Below are 18,797 nucleotides of genomic sequence, written 5' to 3' on the forward strand. Positions count from 1 at the left end.
AGTAGTAGGGAGAGATGGGGTAGGAACGGGCTCTGCAGAGAAGGAGAGAGTGGGTATGGGGGAACTGCAGAGAGGGAGAGAGGGGGAGAGAGGGGGATAGGAGGGAATCTGGAGACAGGGGGAGAGAGAAGGGTAGGAGGGGATCTGGAGAAAGGGAGAGGGGGTAGGAGGGGATCTGAAGAGAGGGAGAGAAGGGGGTAGGATAGAGGGGGTACGAGAAATCTGGGGAGAGGGGGAGAGAGGAGGGTAGGAAGGGATCTGGAGAGAGGGAGAGAGGGGGAGAGCGTGGGGGTAGAGGGAAATGATGACAACAACAGGAAGTCATTTTGGCTGGTGCTCATAATCTCTACTTCCTTTGATTAGTGCTCCCCTGATGGGTTAGTGGTCAGTGCCTGTCTAAGAATATCTTTTGGCTTCAGCATGCTATAAATACAATATACATACCTTATGGACAAATAATCACTATCTTCACTTTACAGAGAGGGATATGAGCATAATATGAAAGGTAACAATAGCAGAAATTACATTTCTGGCCTGAAATATTACAGCAAGCCATATAGCTATCTATATCTCATCTCTTGTGGACATAATTACACAAGATTTTTGTCCTTGGTTAACCAAGATTAATATCTACCCAATGTTTTTGCTCAGACCAATTGAAAAGTGATATTTACAGTAATACCACTCCACAAGATTAATCAAGAAAAACAGTGTTCATCAAATTTTCATCACACAACAGGTTGGTCATCTATATTATCTGAATAGTATATGGAAATGAACATGTTGGCACCATCTCATGGTAATATTTTACTACCAGAACTGGGTGATAACATCAGAACTGTATGGACAAGTCTCGGTCACACTTTGTCACACAGTGAGGATGAGACACTGACCTGTAGATACTGGCACCACCTGGTGGCATTATACAAAGTTTCCAAAGAGCTCACAAAAAGCCTGGTGGGAAAAGATGTACAGCATGTCCAGTACCAGACAGGGGAAACTCCAACCACATGTACAACATGTCCAATACCAGACAGGGGAAACTCCAACCACATGTACAACATGTCCAGTACCAGACAGGGGAAACTCCAACCACATGTACAACATGTCCAGTACCAGACAGGGGAAACTCCAACCACATGTACAACATGTCCAGTACCAGACAGGGGAAACTCCAACCACATGTACAACATGTCCAGTACCAGACAGGGGAAACTCCAACCACATGTACAACATGTCCACCAGACAATCGGAAACTCCAACCACATGTACAACATGTCCAGCACCAGACAGGGGAAACTCCAACCACATGTACAGCAGGTCCAGCACAGGGCTATACTGTTCTTAGTGCCATAGGCTAAGCCAACACCATAAATAACATTTGGGGAGAGGTTGTGCGAAGGTGTTTCGTTACAGATCACATTACGGTCAAGGTTTCATTCCATTCTCTTTTAGACAGAGGCAAGCTTTCAGTTGCTCAAATAAATTAACTTAAACCATGAGCTGAAGAATTATATTTTAACAGCTTTCTTGTAAATCGAGGTTTAAATCATTGTTAGGCTATAATTAACTACAACAAATAAGAGGACAGAAGCAGAGGTAAATAAATAAAGTATACACTTTTTTTATTACAAAAGTGCATCAATGACATCTGTGATGCAATTTGCAGGTTTGAAAATGTCACATCTATAACATGACAGAAATAAAATGAGGCTCAATTAATAATCCCAGCTACTGAATGTAGGCTAGGTCAATAATATGGACAGTTAAGAAAATGTATTTACATAAATCAAAACCAAATAATCACACACATTTTGATTTACAACTTTTTAGTAAGGACATTTTACAACTGAAACATCAAATAAGTTCATAACCAAGATGGTAAGTGTTTGGAATTCTGCGGCTTTGACAACAAATTGGAAAGTAAGATTTTGTCACTCATCTTAAAAACTGATGTTATTGCTCTGAAATTCATATTTAAACAGAGAACTGAAAACTTCAGACTGCTTACTTAGGTACAGACAACTGTTAACAGTTGGCACTGACAGAGTCTTTATTTTTATCTGAAGTATTCCTGCTGAACTTTAAAGACCCTGTATGAGGGTGTGGGTCTTGAGGAGTGGGTACTCAATAGGCACTCGTCTTTATCTTTAGAAATATATCTTTAATATTTCCATAAGTAATGGTGAGTTAGCGTTGCGCCTTATCAAATTTTTGTTAATGCACCACGCCTCATGTTGGTTGAGTGGCCTCCACTTCTTTCAATACAGTAATGTTTCAATTGTCAAAATGTCTGCTCTAGCCATACCAGAGTCAGCAATGTGTACCTGAACCTTTTCCTCCTCCTACCATTCCTCCTCAGGAGACCAGTCCTCTGGGAAGTCATTGTCATCATCAATCTCCTCTTCCTCATCCTTTGGCTCCTCCTCCTCCAGTTGCTCTTCTGTGACACCATCTTCCAATGACTCCACTACAACTAGCTGTTCTTCTAGCTCCTCTGTCACTTCCTTTTCCACTGACTCCTCCTGCTCCATTTCCTCCTCTTCAGCTTCCGGTTCCACTGCCTCCTCAGTAACGCCCTCCTCTTCAGCTTCCTGTTCCACTGCCTCCTCAGTAAAGTCCTCCTCTACCTCCTCCTCAGCAGTTTCTTCCTCTGTTACCTCATGCTCCCGTTCTGCCATTTCCGAGGCCTCTGCCGCCTCGGAGTCGACTTCCTCTTGGCTGAGTGGAACACCATTCACCAGCTAGAACACAGAGAACAATCCGCACTGTACATTGAAGAGGGCACTCGAGCACATGGGTCATCGTGTGTCTGAAAGAGTTACGAACTTACAATGCTCCTCTCCAATATTCGTTTTATATTAGTTTAACATTTTCAACCCCTTGTGGAAAAAAGGATTTGCTTTTCTCTGATCACGCTAGTTTGGTGTTTACAGATCAGAGCGATCTATTAAGTCAACCTGAAGTTATAAAATACTTGACTAACTTACTGTATGTGTCAGAAAGCAGATATAATTACTTTTGTTAGAGCACTGTGTGTAAGTCTACACTAGCCTCAAAACCATGATATGTTCTTTCATTTAAAAAAATGTAGAAATGAAGAATACTTTATTGTTCATTTTCCTTGCAGTCTACGGATATAGAAATATAATAATTAGTTGTGGTGGAAGTGGGGCCTACATGGCTGTGAACAGCCTCCAGCTGCTTCTTGAGATGGGGGTGCATGCTCTGGGAGCTGATGTGCTGCTCATCCAGGGTCCTGGTCACTAACTGCAGCTGCTGCTCCAGAGTCTGGGCCTTCTTGGCCTGCCATTCCTCCAGCAACTCCCTGAAACACAGACATATAGAGACTCAATGAGCCATAGAATATTAGAACCAACATTTGAACTGGTTTTTATATTTTATCTAAGCATGTGACCTGACCAAGAAAAACCATGCGTCTGTCAGGACAAGCTCCTGCCTATAGTCAAGACAAATAAATTACAGCCATCAAGTAACTTTCACTATTCATATACAGTGGGGCAAAAAAGTATTTAGTCAGCCACCAATTGTGCAAGTTCTCCCACTTAAAAAGATGAGAGAGGCCTGTAATTTTCATCATAGGTACACTTCAACTATGACAGACAAAATCCAGAAAATCACATTGTAGGATTTTTAATGAATTTATTTGCAAATTATGGTGGAAAATAAGTATTTGGTCCATAGCAAAAGTTTATCTCAATACTTTGTTATATACCCTTTGTTGGCAATGACAGAGGTGAAACGTTTTCTGTAGTCTGTAGTCTTCACAAGGTTTTCACACACTATTGCTGATATTTTGGCCCATTCCTCCATGCAGATCTCCTCTAGAGCAGTGATGTTTTGGGGCTGTTGCTGGGCAACACGGACTTTCAACTCCCTCCAAAGCTTTTCTATGGGGTTGAGATCTGGAGACTGGCTAGGCCACCCCAGGACCTTGAAATGCTTCTTACGAAGCCACTCCTTCATTGCCCAGGCGGTGTGTTTGGAATCATTGTCATGCTGAAAGACCCAGCCACGTTTCATCTTCAATGCCCTTACTGATGGTAGGCTTTGTTACTTTGGTCCCAGCTCTCTGCAGTTCATTCACTAGGTCCCCCCGTGTGGTTCTGGGATTTTTGCTCACCGTTCTTGTGATCATTTTGACCACACGGGGGGGAGATCTTGTGTGGAGCCCCAGATCAAGGGAGATTATCAGTGGTCTTGTATGTCTTCCATTTCCTAATAATTGCTCCCACAGTTGATTTCTTCAAACCAAGCTGCTTACCTATTGCAGATTCAGTCTTCCCAGCCTGGTGCAGGTCTACAATTTTGTTTCTTGTGTCCTTTAACAGCTCTTTGGTCTTGGCCATAGTGGAGTTTGGAGTGTCATTGTTTGAGGTTGTGGACAGGTGTCTTTTATACTGATAACAAGTTCAAACAGGTGCCATTAATACAGGTAACGAGTGGAGGACAGAGGAGCCTCTTAAAGAAGAAGTTACAGGTCTGTGAGAGCCAGAAATCTTGTTTGTTTGTAGGTGACCAAATACTTATTTTCCACCATAATTTACAAATAAATTCATTAAAAATCCTACAATGTGATTTTCTGGATTTTTTTTCTTTCTCATTTTGTCTGTCATAGTTGAAGTGTACCTATGATGATAAATTACAGTCCTCTCTCATCTTTTTAAGTGGGAGAACTTGCACAATTGGTGGCAGACTAAATACCTTTTTGCCCCAATGTAGCTAGTGAGTGAGTTCATGCAAGAAGTTAATTATAAGATTCACAAAACCCAAGCTTACGTGATTTCACCCACTTCCTGGTGGTTGTTATGAAGCACTACCCTGTCAAGACTCAGAAACTCTCTTAGTGCCCTCTGCTCAGTGACCTGTCCCTCCAGCTGTGATGTCAAGCCGTCCACCGTAGACACCTGCTCGTCCAGACTGGATTTGACGTTATCCACTGTGCTGGTCATCCTCGCCAAGCTCACTGCTAGCGCAGAGTTGGAGCTCGAAACGGCCGCCACGCTCTCCTTGACCGACTCCAAGTCATCGCTCTTGTTCTTCATCACGGCCTGCAGGGCTGTGGAGGAGATGGCTACCTGCTGGAACTCAGCCAGCCTGGTGTTCATCTCGTTGTGGAGTGCCCACAATTGGGATTTGATGTCGATGCTCTTCAACTGCTCTGACATTGCCAGGGTAACCTCCGCCTTCTGCTGGGCCTGTTTCTGAGCTGCCTCCAAAGCCAGTATCCTCTCCTCGATCAGACCTCCTGATCTCATCTGGACTTGGTTAAAAAACAGATATCAGTTAAAGCTTGTGTTCCAGAAAAACAAGGTATAATCTTTATAGCAGATTTTGAGAAATAATTTGATATGTCTGGAATTTGTTTATAAGTGCTTGAATTTCTTCAAATTTGGAAAGTCTCTCATAAGATGGGTAAAAGTCATGTACAACAATCCTAAATAATAATAAATAAGGGTTACTTCTCTGAGAACTTTGAATTGTCAAGAGGCGTAAAACAGGGTTGCCCTTTGTCACCATACCTATTTGCTACTGGCATTGAATTGTTAGATCTAATGATAACATTAAGGGGTTAAAAATGAAGGGAAGAGACAAAAGTATCAATTGAACGGAAATGGCCCTCCACCAAACTGGAAGTCTTCTGACTAGCTTGGAAGGACAGTACTGTGCAATATTCAAGAGCCCCCACTGCTGCTTGATCATCCTATTTTTACAACCTAATTGAGGAGAATAAGAACAATTCCCCCCCAAAAAAGTATACTGTCGCAAAGCTAAACAAAAAGCAGCATTCAACAAGAGAGGTTGGCTTTCACTTCTGCAGTGATGAATTCATTAACCTCCTCGATGAACAGATCATGATCATTAGAAAGAAAATTATGAACTCCTCTTTCAATCTGCATATTTCTCCAAAGCTCAGTTGTCCTGTATCTCTTGACACATTCATGAAAACAGTCATGGCCTCTAAAACCTCAAGCTGCATACTGGACCATATTCCAACTAAACTACTGAAAGAGCTACTTCCTGTGCTTTGCCCTCTTATGTTGAACATAATAAATGGCTCCCTATCCACTGGATGTGTACCAAACTCACCAAAAGTGGTAGTAATAAAGCCTCTCTTGAAAAAGCCAAAACTTGACCTGGAAAATTTTAAAAACTATCGGTCTATAGTTTTGTGAATCTTATGATTAACTTCATGCATGAACTCACTCACTAGCTATATGAACATCTCCCATTCCTCAAAAAAATATAAAACCCACTGCCATCCTGAAGACAAATAATGTATCAAATTTACAATTGATTGATTTTAATTGATGTACGCCGATGAGTCAAGTTCTAGAGTCCTCAATCTTCAACTTTGAAAGGCCTCATTGAGGACATGGATAATTTCTCCAGTATCTCTGGACTAAAACCCAATTAGTGTACTATATTACAGATTGGCTGTCTATACAATACAAACTTTAAATTGCACATGGTCTCCCAATTAAATGGGCGGATGGTGAAGTCGATATGCTTGGGGTACATATCCAAGAAAAGTTGAGCGATCTTACAACTGTTAACTTTGATTGAAAACTTTGCAAAACAGATACAGTAGAATCTTGAAACCATGAAGAGGGAAACACCTATTTAAGGAAAGATTACACTAATTCATTCTGTAGTGATTTCGCAGTTTATATATTTATTCATGGCTCTGACCCAGGAGAATCCTTTTTTAAATAATGTGAGAAAAAACATTGTACTTTATTTGGAATGGTGAACCAGAGAAACAAGCATATTTCTAAAATGAACATGAGTTTGGAAAGTTAAAACGGTAAAATATTAAGGGATCTCTCTTAAAACCTACATTGTACTGAAATTGTACTTAAATCCAAATTGGTTTTCCAGCAAGCTACTATGAGAGGACCATCCTATGATTAACATTGGTCTCTTTGCTTTATTGCAGATGAAAACCTTACATTTTCGGTGGCTTGACAATGGATCCCTGTTAAAAGTACCAACCTTTTTAAATTGTCATACAGAGTTGCCTACAATTTCAACTTCAAAATCAGTTTCACTTAAACCTTCTGGCGCAGGCGTTCCGCTATCGACCCACCTCGACAAAATCCGGTGAAATTGCAGAGCGTTAAATTCAAATGATAGAAAGAGAAATATTTAACATTCATGAAAATACAAGTGTCAAACATCAAAATAAATCTTAACTTCTTGTTAATGCAGCCGCTGTGTCAGATTTCAAAAAGGATTCACGGCAAAAGCACACCATGCGATAATCTGAGGACAGTGCCTGCATACAAAAGCGTGTAAAACATTTTTCAAACATGCAGGTGCCAGAAATAGCGATATAATAAATGCCTTACATTTGAAGTTCTTCTGTTGACACTCCAAAAGGAACCCAACTACACAAATGGTCACAAATGGTCCTTTTGTTTGATAAATTCCTTCTTTATATCCCCAAAAACTCAGTTTAGCTGGCACGCTTCATTCAATAATCCACCGGTTTCCCTCCTTCAAAATGCATACAAAACGTTATTGTCTTTACCGGAGATAAACAACAAAGAACCTGCTCTTATCCGCGCGTATGCAAACACTACAGCCAAAATGGGAGCCACTTACAAAAACTACACATCTTAGCTATTTTTTTTCCAAAAACAAGCCTGAAACTCTTTCTAAAGACTGTTGACATCTAGTGGAAGCCGTAGGAACTGCAATCTGGGAGGATGTTTTGGAAACAGTAGTAAGCTGAATTATTATTATTTTTGGATGGTTTGTCCTTGGGGTTTCGCCTGCCATATCAGTGTTGTTATATTCACAGACATTATTTTAACAGTTCGAGAAACATTAGAGTGTTTCTTATCCAAATCTATCAATTCCATGCATATCCTAGCTTCTGGGCCTGAGTAACAGGCAGTTTACTTTGGACACGCTTTTCATCTGGACGTCAAAATACTGCCCCCTAGCCCAAAGAATTAAAGTCAAAAGGTTTGACAGCAATACTACATAAAATCAAGTCAGTTGGGAACAGGTTTTTAATGTCCCAATACCTTGGCATTGGGTCTATGATCTGACATGTAAAACAACAATTGACACATCAATCAGTTACAATTTAAGCTATTATATAAAACACTTGCTACAAAAAGAATGCTGAATATATGGGGCATTGAACAGTCAGCCTTGTGCAGATTCTGCCATGAGGAAACAGAATCAATAGATCATATGTTCTGCTACTGTCAATCAGTGGCTCGAGTTTGGATTCAGGTCGAGGTATGATTGTTAATATTAGGTCAATATCGGTAGAAAAGTTACAAATAGGGAGGTTCAGTACCCCTTTAAAACCTCATCGTAAAATGGAGGGATGTATTGCAAAAATAAATAGCTAAATAGAATTATACTAGGAAATATGGGTTCATCTGTGGACAGCGGAGGGTTGGAGTTAAGGTCAGAATGAATGGTGGATTGGCCACTGATGGTGAAAATCCAGCACATGAAGAAAGAGGCAATGTACAGTATAATGACTTAACTACAGGTAAGGTAGAACCAAAATAGCTGTAAGTATCAGTAAAAGTTAATTTACTAAAATAGACAAAATAGGAATATTTAAAAAGACCCAAAAGCTTGTGTTACAGTTACATTATTATATCGGTGTAGTTACACTGCAATTCTGAGGAAAACAATTTGTGTTATTAAGTAGTTGTAATGCCAATATTTACGCTGAATCAGATTCATAAAGTTTAGAGTGATTAACACAATGTTTAGCATATTTATATATTTTTTACCTTTCTGTAATACACATGATTTCCAGTGTTCTGTTTGGGAGAGTTGAGGATTGATGGTCACTAGACTCGATGGTTTATGTTAGAGATGAAATATTTATCAAATATCTGTAGATAGTGATTGACGCCGGTCTGGAGGTGTAAGGACCGACAAATGCTTATCTGATTCTGTAGCAGCTTACAAAGCCCCTGCATTTTGTTTTGACTTCCTAACAAGCCTTTCTGGCTGGTGTTTCCAAAGAAGTTGTCTGCTGATTTAGGATGTAAAGGCCTTCTCAGAGACGGCTAGTTAGACATTTCTCTGCTTCTGTGCTGGAGTTGTCTCCCTGTTGCTACTTGTAAAAAAACAAATAGATTTTGATTGACCTTATCGGCAACTGCTCATCCCTGTTATTCGCATAGAAATTCTAATTCCAGTAATACACAAGGAATAGGATAATATTCTCCACATCCGTGCTGGACCAACAACAAACACCAAGAACTAAGAAAGAGAACCTGCAATACTGTATTGCGGTTCTGGTTACAGTGACGAGGAATATATGCTGTTTTGTGCAGGCTTTCTGATTATGTTCATAAGCAAAGACTTTCCTCACCCACGTTTAATATATTAATATATATTAATTAATATAATATATATTAATATATTAATATTTAATAGCCCACGAATAGCAGCACTGTAGAAACTATTACACTCAACGGAACAACTTGATTAGTGTAGTGTTAACAACGCAGCCACTGCCAGCTAGCCTACAAAGTCAACAACGCAGCCACTGCCAGCTAGCCTACTTCAGCAGTACTGTATCATTTTAATCATTTTAGTCAATAAGATTCTTGCTACGTAAGCTTAACTTTCTGAACATTTGAGACGTGTAGTCCACTTGTCATTCCAATCTCCTTGCATTAGCGTAGCCTCTTCTGTAGCCTGTCAACTATGTGTCTGTCTATCCCTGTTCTCTCCTCTCTGCACAGACCATACAAACGCTCCACACCGCGTGGCCGCTGCCACCCTAATCTGGTGATCCCAGCGCGCACGACCCACGTGGAGTTCCAGGTCTCCGGTAGCCTCTGGAACTGCTGATCTGCAGCCAACAAGGCAGAGTTCATCTCAGCCTATGCCTCCCTCCAGTCCCTCGACTTCTTGGCACTGACAGAAACATGGATCACCACAGATAACACTGCTACTCCTACTGCTCTCTCTTCGTCCGCCCACGTGTTCTCGCACACCCCGAGAGCTTCTGGTCAGCGGGGTGGTGGCATCGGGATCCTTATCTCTCCCAAGTGGTCATTCTCTCTTTCTCCCGTTACCCATCTGTCTATCGCCTCCTTTGAATTTCATGCTGTCACAGTTACCAGCCCTTTCAAGCTTAACATCCTTATCATTTATCGCCCTCCAGGTCCCCTCGGAGAGTTCATCAATGAGCTTGATGCCTTGATAAGCTCCTTTCCTGAGGATGGCTCACCTCTCACAGTTCTGGGCGACTTTAACCTCCCCACGTCTACCTTTGACTCATTCCTCTCTGCCTCCTTCTTTCCACTCCTCTCCTCTTTTGACCTCACCCTCTCACCTTCCCCCTACTCACAAGGCAGGCAATACGCTCGACCTCATCTTTACTAGATGCTGTTTTTCCACTAACCTCATTGCAACTCCCCTCCAAGTCTCCGACCACTACCTTGTATCCTTTTCCCTCTCGCTCTCATCCAACACTTCCCACACTGCCCCTACTCGGATGGTATCGCGCCGTCCCAACCTTCGCTCTCTCTCCCCCGCTACTCTCTCCTCTTCCATTCTATCATCTCTTCCCTCTGCTCAAACCTTCTCCAACCTATCTCCTGATTCTGCCTCCTCAACCCTCCTCTCTTCCCTTTCTGCATCCTTTGACTCTCTATGTCCCCTATCTTCCAGGCCGGCTCGGTCCTCCCCTCCCGCTCCGTGGCTTGACGACTCATTGCGAGCTCACAGAACAGGGCTCCGGGCAGCCGAGCGGAAATGGAGGAAAACTCGCCTCCCTGCGGACCTGGCATCCTTTCACTCCCTCCTCTCTACATTTTCCTCCTCTGTCTCTGCTGCTAAAGCCACTTTCTACCACTCTAAATTCCAAGCATCTGCCTCTAACCCTAGGAAGCTCTTTGCCACCTTCTCCTCCCTCCTGAATCCTCCTCCCCCTCCCCCTCCTCCCTCTCTGCAGATGACTTCGTCAACCATTTTGAAAAGAAGGTCGACGACATCCGATCCTCGTTTGCTAAGTCAAACGACACCGCTGGTTCTGCTCACAGTGCCCTACCCTGTGCTCTGACCTCTTTCTCCCCTCTCTCTCCAGATGAAATCTCGCGTCTTGTGACGGCCGGCCGCCCAACAACCTGCCCGCTTGACCCTATCCCCTCCTCTCTTCTCCAGACCATTTCCGGAGACCTTCTCCCTTACCTCACCTCGCTCATCAACTTATCCCTGACCGCTGGCTACGTCCCTTCCGTCTTCAAGAGAGCGAGAGTTGCACCCCTTCTGAAAAAACCTACACTCGATCCCTCCGATGTCAACAACTACAGACCAGTATCCCTTCTTTCTTTTCTCTCCAAAACTCTTGAACGTGCCGTCCTTGGTCAGCTCTCCCGCTATCTCTCTCAGAATGACCTTCTTGATCCAAATCAGTCAGGTTTCAAGACTAGTCATTCAACTGAGACTGCTCTTCTCTGTATCACGGAGGCGCTCCGCACCGCTAAAGCTAACTCTCTCTCCTCTGCTCTCATCCTTCTAGACCTATCGGCTGCCTTCGATACTGTGAACCATCAGATACTCCTCTCCACCCTCTCCGAGTTGGGCATCTCCGGCGTGGCCCACGCTTGGATTGCGTCCTACCTGACAGGTCGCTCCTACCAGGTGGCGTGGCGAGAATCTGTCTCCTCACCATGCGCTCTCACCACTGGTGTCCCCCAGGGCTCTGTTCTAGGCCCTCTCCTATTCTCGCTATACACCAAGTCACTTGGCTCTGTCATAACCTCACATGGTCTCTCCTATCATTGCTATGCAGACGACACACAATTAATCTTCTCCTTTCCCCCTTCTGATGACCAGGTGGCGAATCGCATCTCTGCATGTCTGGCAGGCATATCAGTGTGGATGACGGATCACCACCTCAAGCTGAACTTCGGCAAGACGGAGCTGCTCTTCCTCCCGGGGAAGGACTGCCCGTTCCATGATCTCGCCATCACGGTTGACAACTCCATTGTGTCCTCCTCCCAGAGCGCTAAGAACCTTGGCGTGATCCTGGACAACACCCTGTCGTTCTCAACTAACATCAAGGCGGTGGCCCGTTCCTGTAGGTTCATGCTCTACAACATCCGCAGAGTACGACCCTGCCTCACACAGGAAGCGGCACAGGTCCTAATCCAGGCACTTGTCATCTCCCGTCTGGATTACTGCAACTCGCTGTTGGCTGGGCTCCCTGCCTGTGCCATTAAACCCCTACAACTCATCCAGAACGCCGCAGCCCGTCTGGTGTTCAACCTTCCCAAGTTCTCTCACGTCACCCCGCTCCTCCGCTCTCTCCACTGGCTTCCAGTTGAAGCTCGCATCCGCTACAAGACCATGGTGCTTGCCTACGGAGCTGTGAGGGGAACGGCACCTCAGTACCTCCAGGCTCTGATCAGGCCCTACACCCAAATAAGGGCACTGCGTTCATCCACCTCTGGCCTGCTCGCCTCCCTACCATTGAGGAAGTACAGTTCCCGCTCAGCCTAGTCAAAACTGTTCGCTGCTCTGGCTCCCCAATGGTGGAACAAACTCCCTCACGACGCCAGGACAGCGGAGTCAATCACCACCTTCCGGAGACACCTGAAACCCCACCTCTTTAAGGAATACCTAGGATAGGATAAAGTAATCCTTCTCACCCCCCTTAAAATATGTAGATGCACTATTGTAAAGTGGCTGTTCCACTGGATGTCATAAGGTGAATGCACCAATTTGTAAGTCGCTCTGGATAAGAGCGTCTGCTAAATGACTTAAATGTTAAATGTTATGTTAATGTTAATATCTGTTACCTACAAGGACATTCAGTCATACAGCCGTTTCTGGTAAGCCTGACAACTCATACTAAATCTTCCACTGCTCTGTCTTTCGCCACATACTTTGGTCTGAGACTGCCATCATTTAAGTTGTTTGTGCTGACGAGTGGCACGAGGGGTGTTGTACAAAACAACTCTAACCAATCACGGAGTCTCTAACCAATCACAGCATCCAAGCCAATGACGGATTTTCAAACTGCCGCTTTACGCTTTACCCACGTGTTTTCTGGCTCTGGCCCAACCTATTGGCTTCTGGATCAATCAGACAGCCCCGAATGTGTTAGCATTCGGTAAAGGGTCGGGATGTACTCAGATCCATTGCGGAGAAGAAACTAATGTCCATGGACGTGATGTAGCTTTTGGTCAGAGCAAGGAGTCTGGGTAGCCAGGCAAGCTGCTGGCATACAGGGCTGTGAAAATAGCTTGGTAGTGTTAAAGGGTAGAGGGAGGTCCTGACTGATCTTTAAACAGCTGCTGGCATACAGGGCTGTGAAAATAGCTTGGTAGTGTTAAAGGGTAGAGGGAGGTCCTGACTGATCTTTAAACAGCTGCTGGCATACAGGGCTGTGAAAATAGCTCCTGACTGATCTTTAAACAGCTGCTGGCATACAGGGCTGTGAAAATAGCTTGGTAGTGTTAAAGGGTAGAGGGAGGTCCTGACTGATCTTTAAACAGCTGCTGGCATACAGGGCTGTGAAAATAGCTTAGTGTAAAGTGTTAAAGGGTAGAGGGAGGTCGTGTTAAAGGGTAGAGGGAGGTCTGATCTTTAAACAGCTGCCGGCATACAGGGCTGTGAAAATAGCTTGGTAGTGTTAAAGGGTAGAGGGAGGTCCTGACTGATCTTTAAACAGCTGCTGGCATACAGGGCTGTGAAAATAGCTTGGTAGTGTTAAAGGGTAGAGGGAGGTCCTGACTGATCTTTAAACAGCTGCTGGCATACAGGGCTGTGGAAATAGCTTGGTAGTGTTAAAGGGTAGAGGGAGGTTCTGACTGATCTTTAAACAGCTGCTGGCATACAGGGCTGTGAAAATAGCTTGGTAGTGTTAAAGGGTAGAGGGAGGTCCTGACTGATCTTTAAACAGCTGCTGGCATACAGGGCTGTGGAAATAGCTTGGTAGTGTTAAAGGGTAGAGGGAGGTCCTGACTGATCTTTAAACAGCTGCTGCTGTTTGTTCCGTTGCTTAACAAATGTCGTTTCAACATGTGTGGTTGGGAAACATGAGCATGAACTTGCAGACTGGTAGCATACTATATATAGATAGATATCCTCTCCTGTATTCATGTGTACAGTATAGGCCAGGGGTCCCCAATTACATTCAGCCATGGGCCAATTTTTCATTGAGCAGATGGTCAGAGGGCCGGAATAAAGTTATAATCAATTTGTTCACCACAAATTGATCACAATAATCCCAAACAGATATAGTCTTTGGCAAAAACAGAATTATTTCAACCCTTGTTTACATTGGGATATGACCACATATGCCTCTAAATTATGAGTGGAAATACTTGGGAATAGATTTCTGAAATTAAAATGACTTTGAGCTGATTTCATAGTGACTTAATATTATTTTATGTCCATAAACAAAACTTATGTGCTCAGAAAACTAGGAGTGCCAAATAGCCACCTACTGTTGAACCCTGTTATAGAACCTACTGTAGAACTATATGCTGTACTGAAGTGTTTTCGGTGAGCCGACTCATTTGGCTCAGTTCCCGAAAAGATGAACTACCATTATGTCAGATTGTGAAATGAGCATACAAATAAATGTTTACCTGGCTCAGATTGACGTGCTATCCCCACTAATTATTGTTTCTGAAGCGAGGATTCACCCTCTTTAGATAATTATTTTGTAACATATCTGCAGAAAAAATAGTTCTGAGCTCATAAAGCATTCGTAACAGTATGCAAAACAGGGAGCCAAATGAACATCTCTTTCACCGATGTGATTTGGTTCCCGACATTGACCAAAAAGATCAATTCAAAAAGAGCTGTAGACATCCTATGCACATGGCACATGCTGGTATTCAATCATGATCAGAACATCAACATAAACTGATGATGACAAAATATAAATATATCAACATTTTCATATTTTATACAGAACAAAAATATAAACAACACGCAACAATTTCAAAGAGTTGACTGAGTTAAGGAAATCAGTCACATGAAATAAATTCGTTAGGCACTAACCTATGGATTTCCCATGGCTGTGAATACAGATATGCATCTGTTGGTCACAGATAACATAAAAAAATATAGCTCTCACAATGGGTCTCAGGATCTTGTCATGGTATCTCTGTGCATTCAAACTGACATCGATAAAATGCAATTGTGTTCATTGTCCGTAGCTTATGTCTGCCCATACCATAACTCCATCGGCACCATGGGGCATTCTGTTCACAACCTTGACATCAGCAAACCACTCTCCCAAACAATGCCATATTCGTGGTCTCCGGATGTGAGGCCGTTTGAACGTACTGCCAAATTCTAATAAATGACGAAGGAGGCGGATTATGGTAGAGAAATGAACATGAAATGATCTGGTAAAAGCTCTGGTGGACATTCCTGCAGTTAGCATGCCAATTGCACGCTCCCTCAAAACTTGGGACATCTGTGGCATTGTATCTTGTGACAAAACTACCCATTTTAGATTGCCATTTCATTGTCCCCAGCACAAGGTGTACCTGTGTAATGATCAGGCTGTTTAATCAGCTGCTTCATATGCCACACGTGTCAGATGGGTGGATTACCTTGGCAATGGAGAAATGTTCACTAACAGGGAAAAATACGCTTTTACTGCATATGGAACATTTCTGGGATCTTATATTTCAGCTCATGAAACATGGGACCACCAACACTTCACATGTTGCGTTTAATTTTATTCAGTGTATAGTCTGTGATGGGAGGAATTGATATTAACAATATTTCCATTTCCTTTCTCCGTCAATGCTTTAATAACAACTCCAAAGCCCTTCTCATTCTCAGCCGGGCTCATTTGATTTACATTATTGCAAAGATCAACGACATAGCCTACTCATGGTCATATGACAATTTCAGAATCAGATCAGTCCATTACCTGTGTGTCTCTCAGCCCCATCTGCTGCTGAAACTGGGTGATTCTTATTTGCATGGCCCTAAACGCTTCTGATAGCTGATCAATGGATTGTTGCTGTTGCAGGCAAAACCAGCCCGCGGATGCCCCTCCAATCGCGGCCATAAGGAACAACATGCATGGCAGCGCAACTTGATTTACTCTTCTTCGTGACTCGGACACTGGGTGGGATTCTATTAAGAAAGAGTTGTCCTCGCGCTCTGGCTTGAAGTTGGCGGCAGTCTTTGATTTGCGCTTAGTCATTTTAGATACCTTGTTCCCTGGAGAGAGACTCACGTACACAGGAGACGTGAGACAGGGAGAATGATGGCACTCGTCTTGCTCAAGATAAAGTGGTGCTTCAATTTATTAGGGTATGCTACTGTGCTCTCTCTACTCTGCAACACCCCGTTCATTCATTGGACATTTACTGAAGTCAGGCAAGTGTTCTAATGTTAGTATCAGAAGCGTGACACCCCCTCGTTCCTCGTTGTGGTCGGGAGCTGCTCTAGTAGCCTAGAGCTCAATGTGTTTTGTAATCGAATGTAACTTGCATACAATGTTTAAAGGCTACTGTCACGTGTTATTACGCCTCTTTATTGAAGTTTGATCTGATATTATATGGACAATGTGCCTTTTAACCCTTTTTCTATGACACCTCAGAAAACTAATGTAGTAGGCCTATGGTCATATATATATTTTGACAGTTGAAGATATTTAGGCCTTAGGAAAATGTATGTAAGAAATATACCAATAATTTTCTTGCACATGTGAACATACAGTAAATATATTTCGAAAAAAATGTATTTTGCCATGATTTTATTAGCAGGGCCACTGCTGTCAATCACAATTTAAAATGTTCCCTGAGCCCTGCCCCTCTCCAACCCAGATAGAGAAATGATTCGGGTACAGCTGTGGGCCACATACTTTGTATTTTTCTGGCCCAGTATATGCCTGGGTCATGCTCAAAACTGGCCTACATACTGCATCACCATAAGATTATACAGGTCAGGCCCAGCAGTGAGCCACACACTGTAAAATTATTCATTCTAAAAGTTATTTTTTCTTTTTTATTTCACCATTATTTAACCAGGTAGGCTAGTTGAGAACAAGTTCTCATTTGCAACTGCGACCTGGCCGAGATAAAGCATAGCAATTTGACACACACAACAACACAGAGTTACACATGGAATAAACAAGACATAGTCAATAATACAGTAGAACAAAAGAAAACGAAAAGTCTATATACAGTGAGTGCAATAAATAGGCCATGGTGGCGAAGTAATTACAATATAGCAATTAAACACTGGGATGGTAGATGTGCAGAAGATGAATGTGCAGGTAGAGATACTGGGGTGCAAAGGAGCAAGATAAATGAATAAATACTGTATGGGGATGAGGTAGGTAGATAGATGGGCTATGTACAGGTGCAGTGATCTGTGAGCTGCTCTGACAGCTGGTGCTTAAAGCTAGTGAGGGAGATATGAGTCTCCAGCTTCAGAGATTTTTGCAGTTCGTTTCAGTCATTGACAGCAGAAGGAAAGACGACCAAAGGAGAAATTGGCTTTGGTGGTGACCAGTGAGATATACCTGCTGGAGCGCGTGCTACGTGTGGGTGCTGCTATGGTGACCAGTGAGCTGAGATAAGGCGGGGCTTTACCTAGCAGAGACTTGTAGATAACCTGTAGCCAGTGGGTTTGACGACACGTATGAAGCGAGGGCCAACCAACGAGAGCGAACAGGTCGCAATGGTGGGTAGTGTATGGGGCTTTGGTGACAAAACGGATGGCCCTGTGATAGACTGCATCCAGTTTGTTGAGTAGAGTGTTGGAGGCTATTTTAAATCAAATCAAATCAAATTTTATTTGTCACATACACATGGTTAGCAGATGTTAAATGCGAGTGTAGCGAAATGCTTGTGCTTCTAGTTCCGACAATGCAGTAATAACCAACAAGTAATCTAACTAACAATTCCAAAACTACTGTCTTATACACAGTGTAAGGGGATAAAGAATATGTACATAAAGATATATGAATGAGTGATGGTACAGAGCAGCATAGGCAAGATACAGTAGATGGTATCGAGTACAGTATATACATATGAGATGAGTATGTAAACAAAGTGGCATAGTTAAAGTGGCTAGTGATACATGTATTACATAAGGATGCAGTAGATGATATAGAGTACAGTATATACGTATGCATATGAGATGAATAATGTAGGGTATGTAACATTATATAAGGTAGCATTGTTTAACCTCTTACCTCCATCCGACACGCAGGCGTCCCATCTAGACATCTGGAAATGCAAATGCGCTATGCTAAATGCTAATAGCACTCGTTAAAACTCAAACGTTCATTAAAATACACATGCAGGGTACTGAATTAAAGCTACACTCGTTGTGAATCCAGCCAACAAGTCAGATTTTTAAAATGCTTTTCGGCGAAAGCATGAGAAGCTATTATCTGATAGCATGCAACACCCCTAAAGACCCGCAGGGGACGTAAACTAAATAATTAGCATAGTCGGCGCTACACAAAATGCAGAAATAAAATATAAAACATTCATTACCTTTGACCATCTTCTTTGTTGGCACTCCTAGATGTCCCATAAACATCACTATTGGGTCTTTTTTTCGATTAAATCGGTCCATATATAGCCTAGATATTGATCTATGAAGACTGTGTGATCAAGGAAAAAAACAGTGTTTTATAACGCAACGTCATTTTTTTAAATAAAAAAAGTTGACGATAAACTTTCACAAAACACTTCGAAATACTTTTGTAATGCAACTTTAGGTATTAGTAAACGTTAATAATCGATCAAATTGATCACGAGGCGATGTATATTCTATAGCTG

General features: G+C 42.7%; 1 protein-coding gene across 1 annotated transcript; it reads right to left on the minus strand.

Moving 5' to 3' along the window:
* Positions 1 to 1,586: 1,586 nt before the first annotated feature.
* On the minus strand, positions 1,587 to 16,340 carry LOC124003719 (neurofilament medium polypeptide-like). The gene is made up of 4 exons (XM_046312263.1): positions 15,923 to 16,340; positions 4,801 to 5,279; positions 3,181 to 3,328; positions 1,587 to 2,744 (listed from the first exon to the last, which is right to left on the minus strand). Exons 1-4 carry the CDS (start codon positions 16,199 to 16,201, stop codon positions 2,346 to 2,348), a joined length of 1,305 nt encoding a protein of 434 aa, XP_046168219.1. The 5' UTR covers positions 16,202 to 16,340; the 3' UTR covers positions 1,587 to 2,345.
* Between the last annotated feature and the right edge of the window lie 2,457 nt (positions 16,341 to 18,797).

Source organism: Oncorhynchus gorbuscha, linkage group LG18 (genome assembly GCF_021184085.1).
Source record: "Oncorhynchus gorbuscha isolate QuinsamMale2020 ecotype Even-year linkage group LG18, OgorEven_v1.0, whole genome shotgun sequence".
NCBI classification, from domain to species: Eukaryota; Metazoa; Chordata; class Actinopteri; order Salmoniformes; family Salmonidae; genus Oncorhynchus; species Oncorhynchus gorbuscha.

Bases quoted from the DNA above. Each gene is read 5' to 3' on its own strand.
- LOC124003719 (XM_046312263.1), bottom strand. From the start codon at position 16,201: ATGACTAAGCGCAAATCAAAGACTGCCGCCAACTTCAAGCCAGAGCGC. The intron at 5,280-15,922 runs GTAATGGACTGA...AACCAAGTCCAG, and splicing joins TGGGGCTGAGAGACACACAG to ATGAGATCAGGAGGTCTGAT. The intron at 2,745-3,180 runs GTAGGCCCCACT...TCTGTGTTCTAG, and splicing joins TGGAGGCTGTTCACAGCCAT to CTGGTGAATGGTGTTCCACT.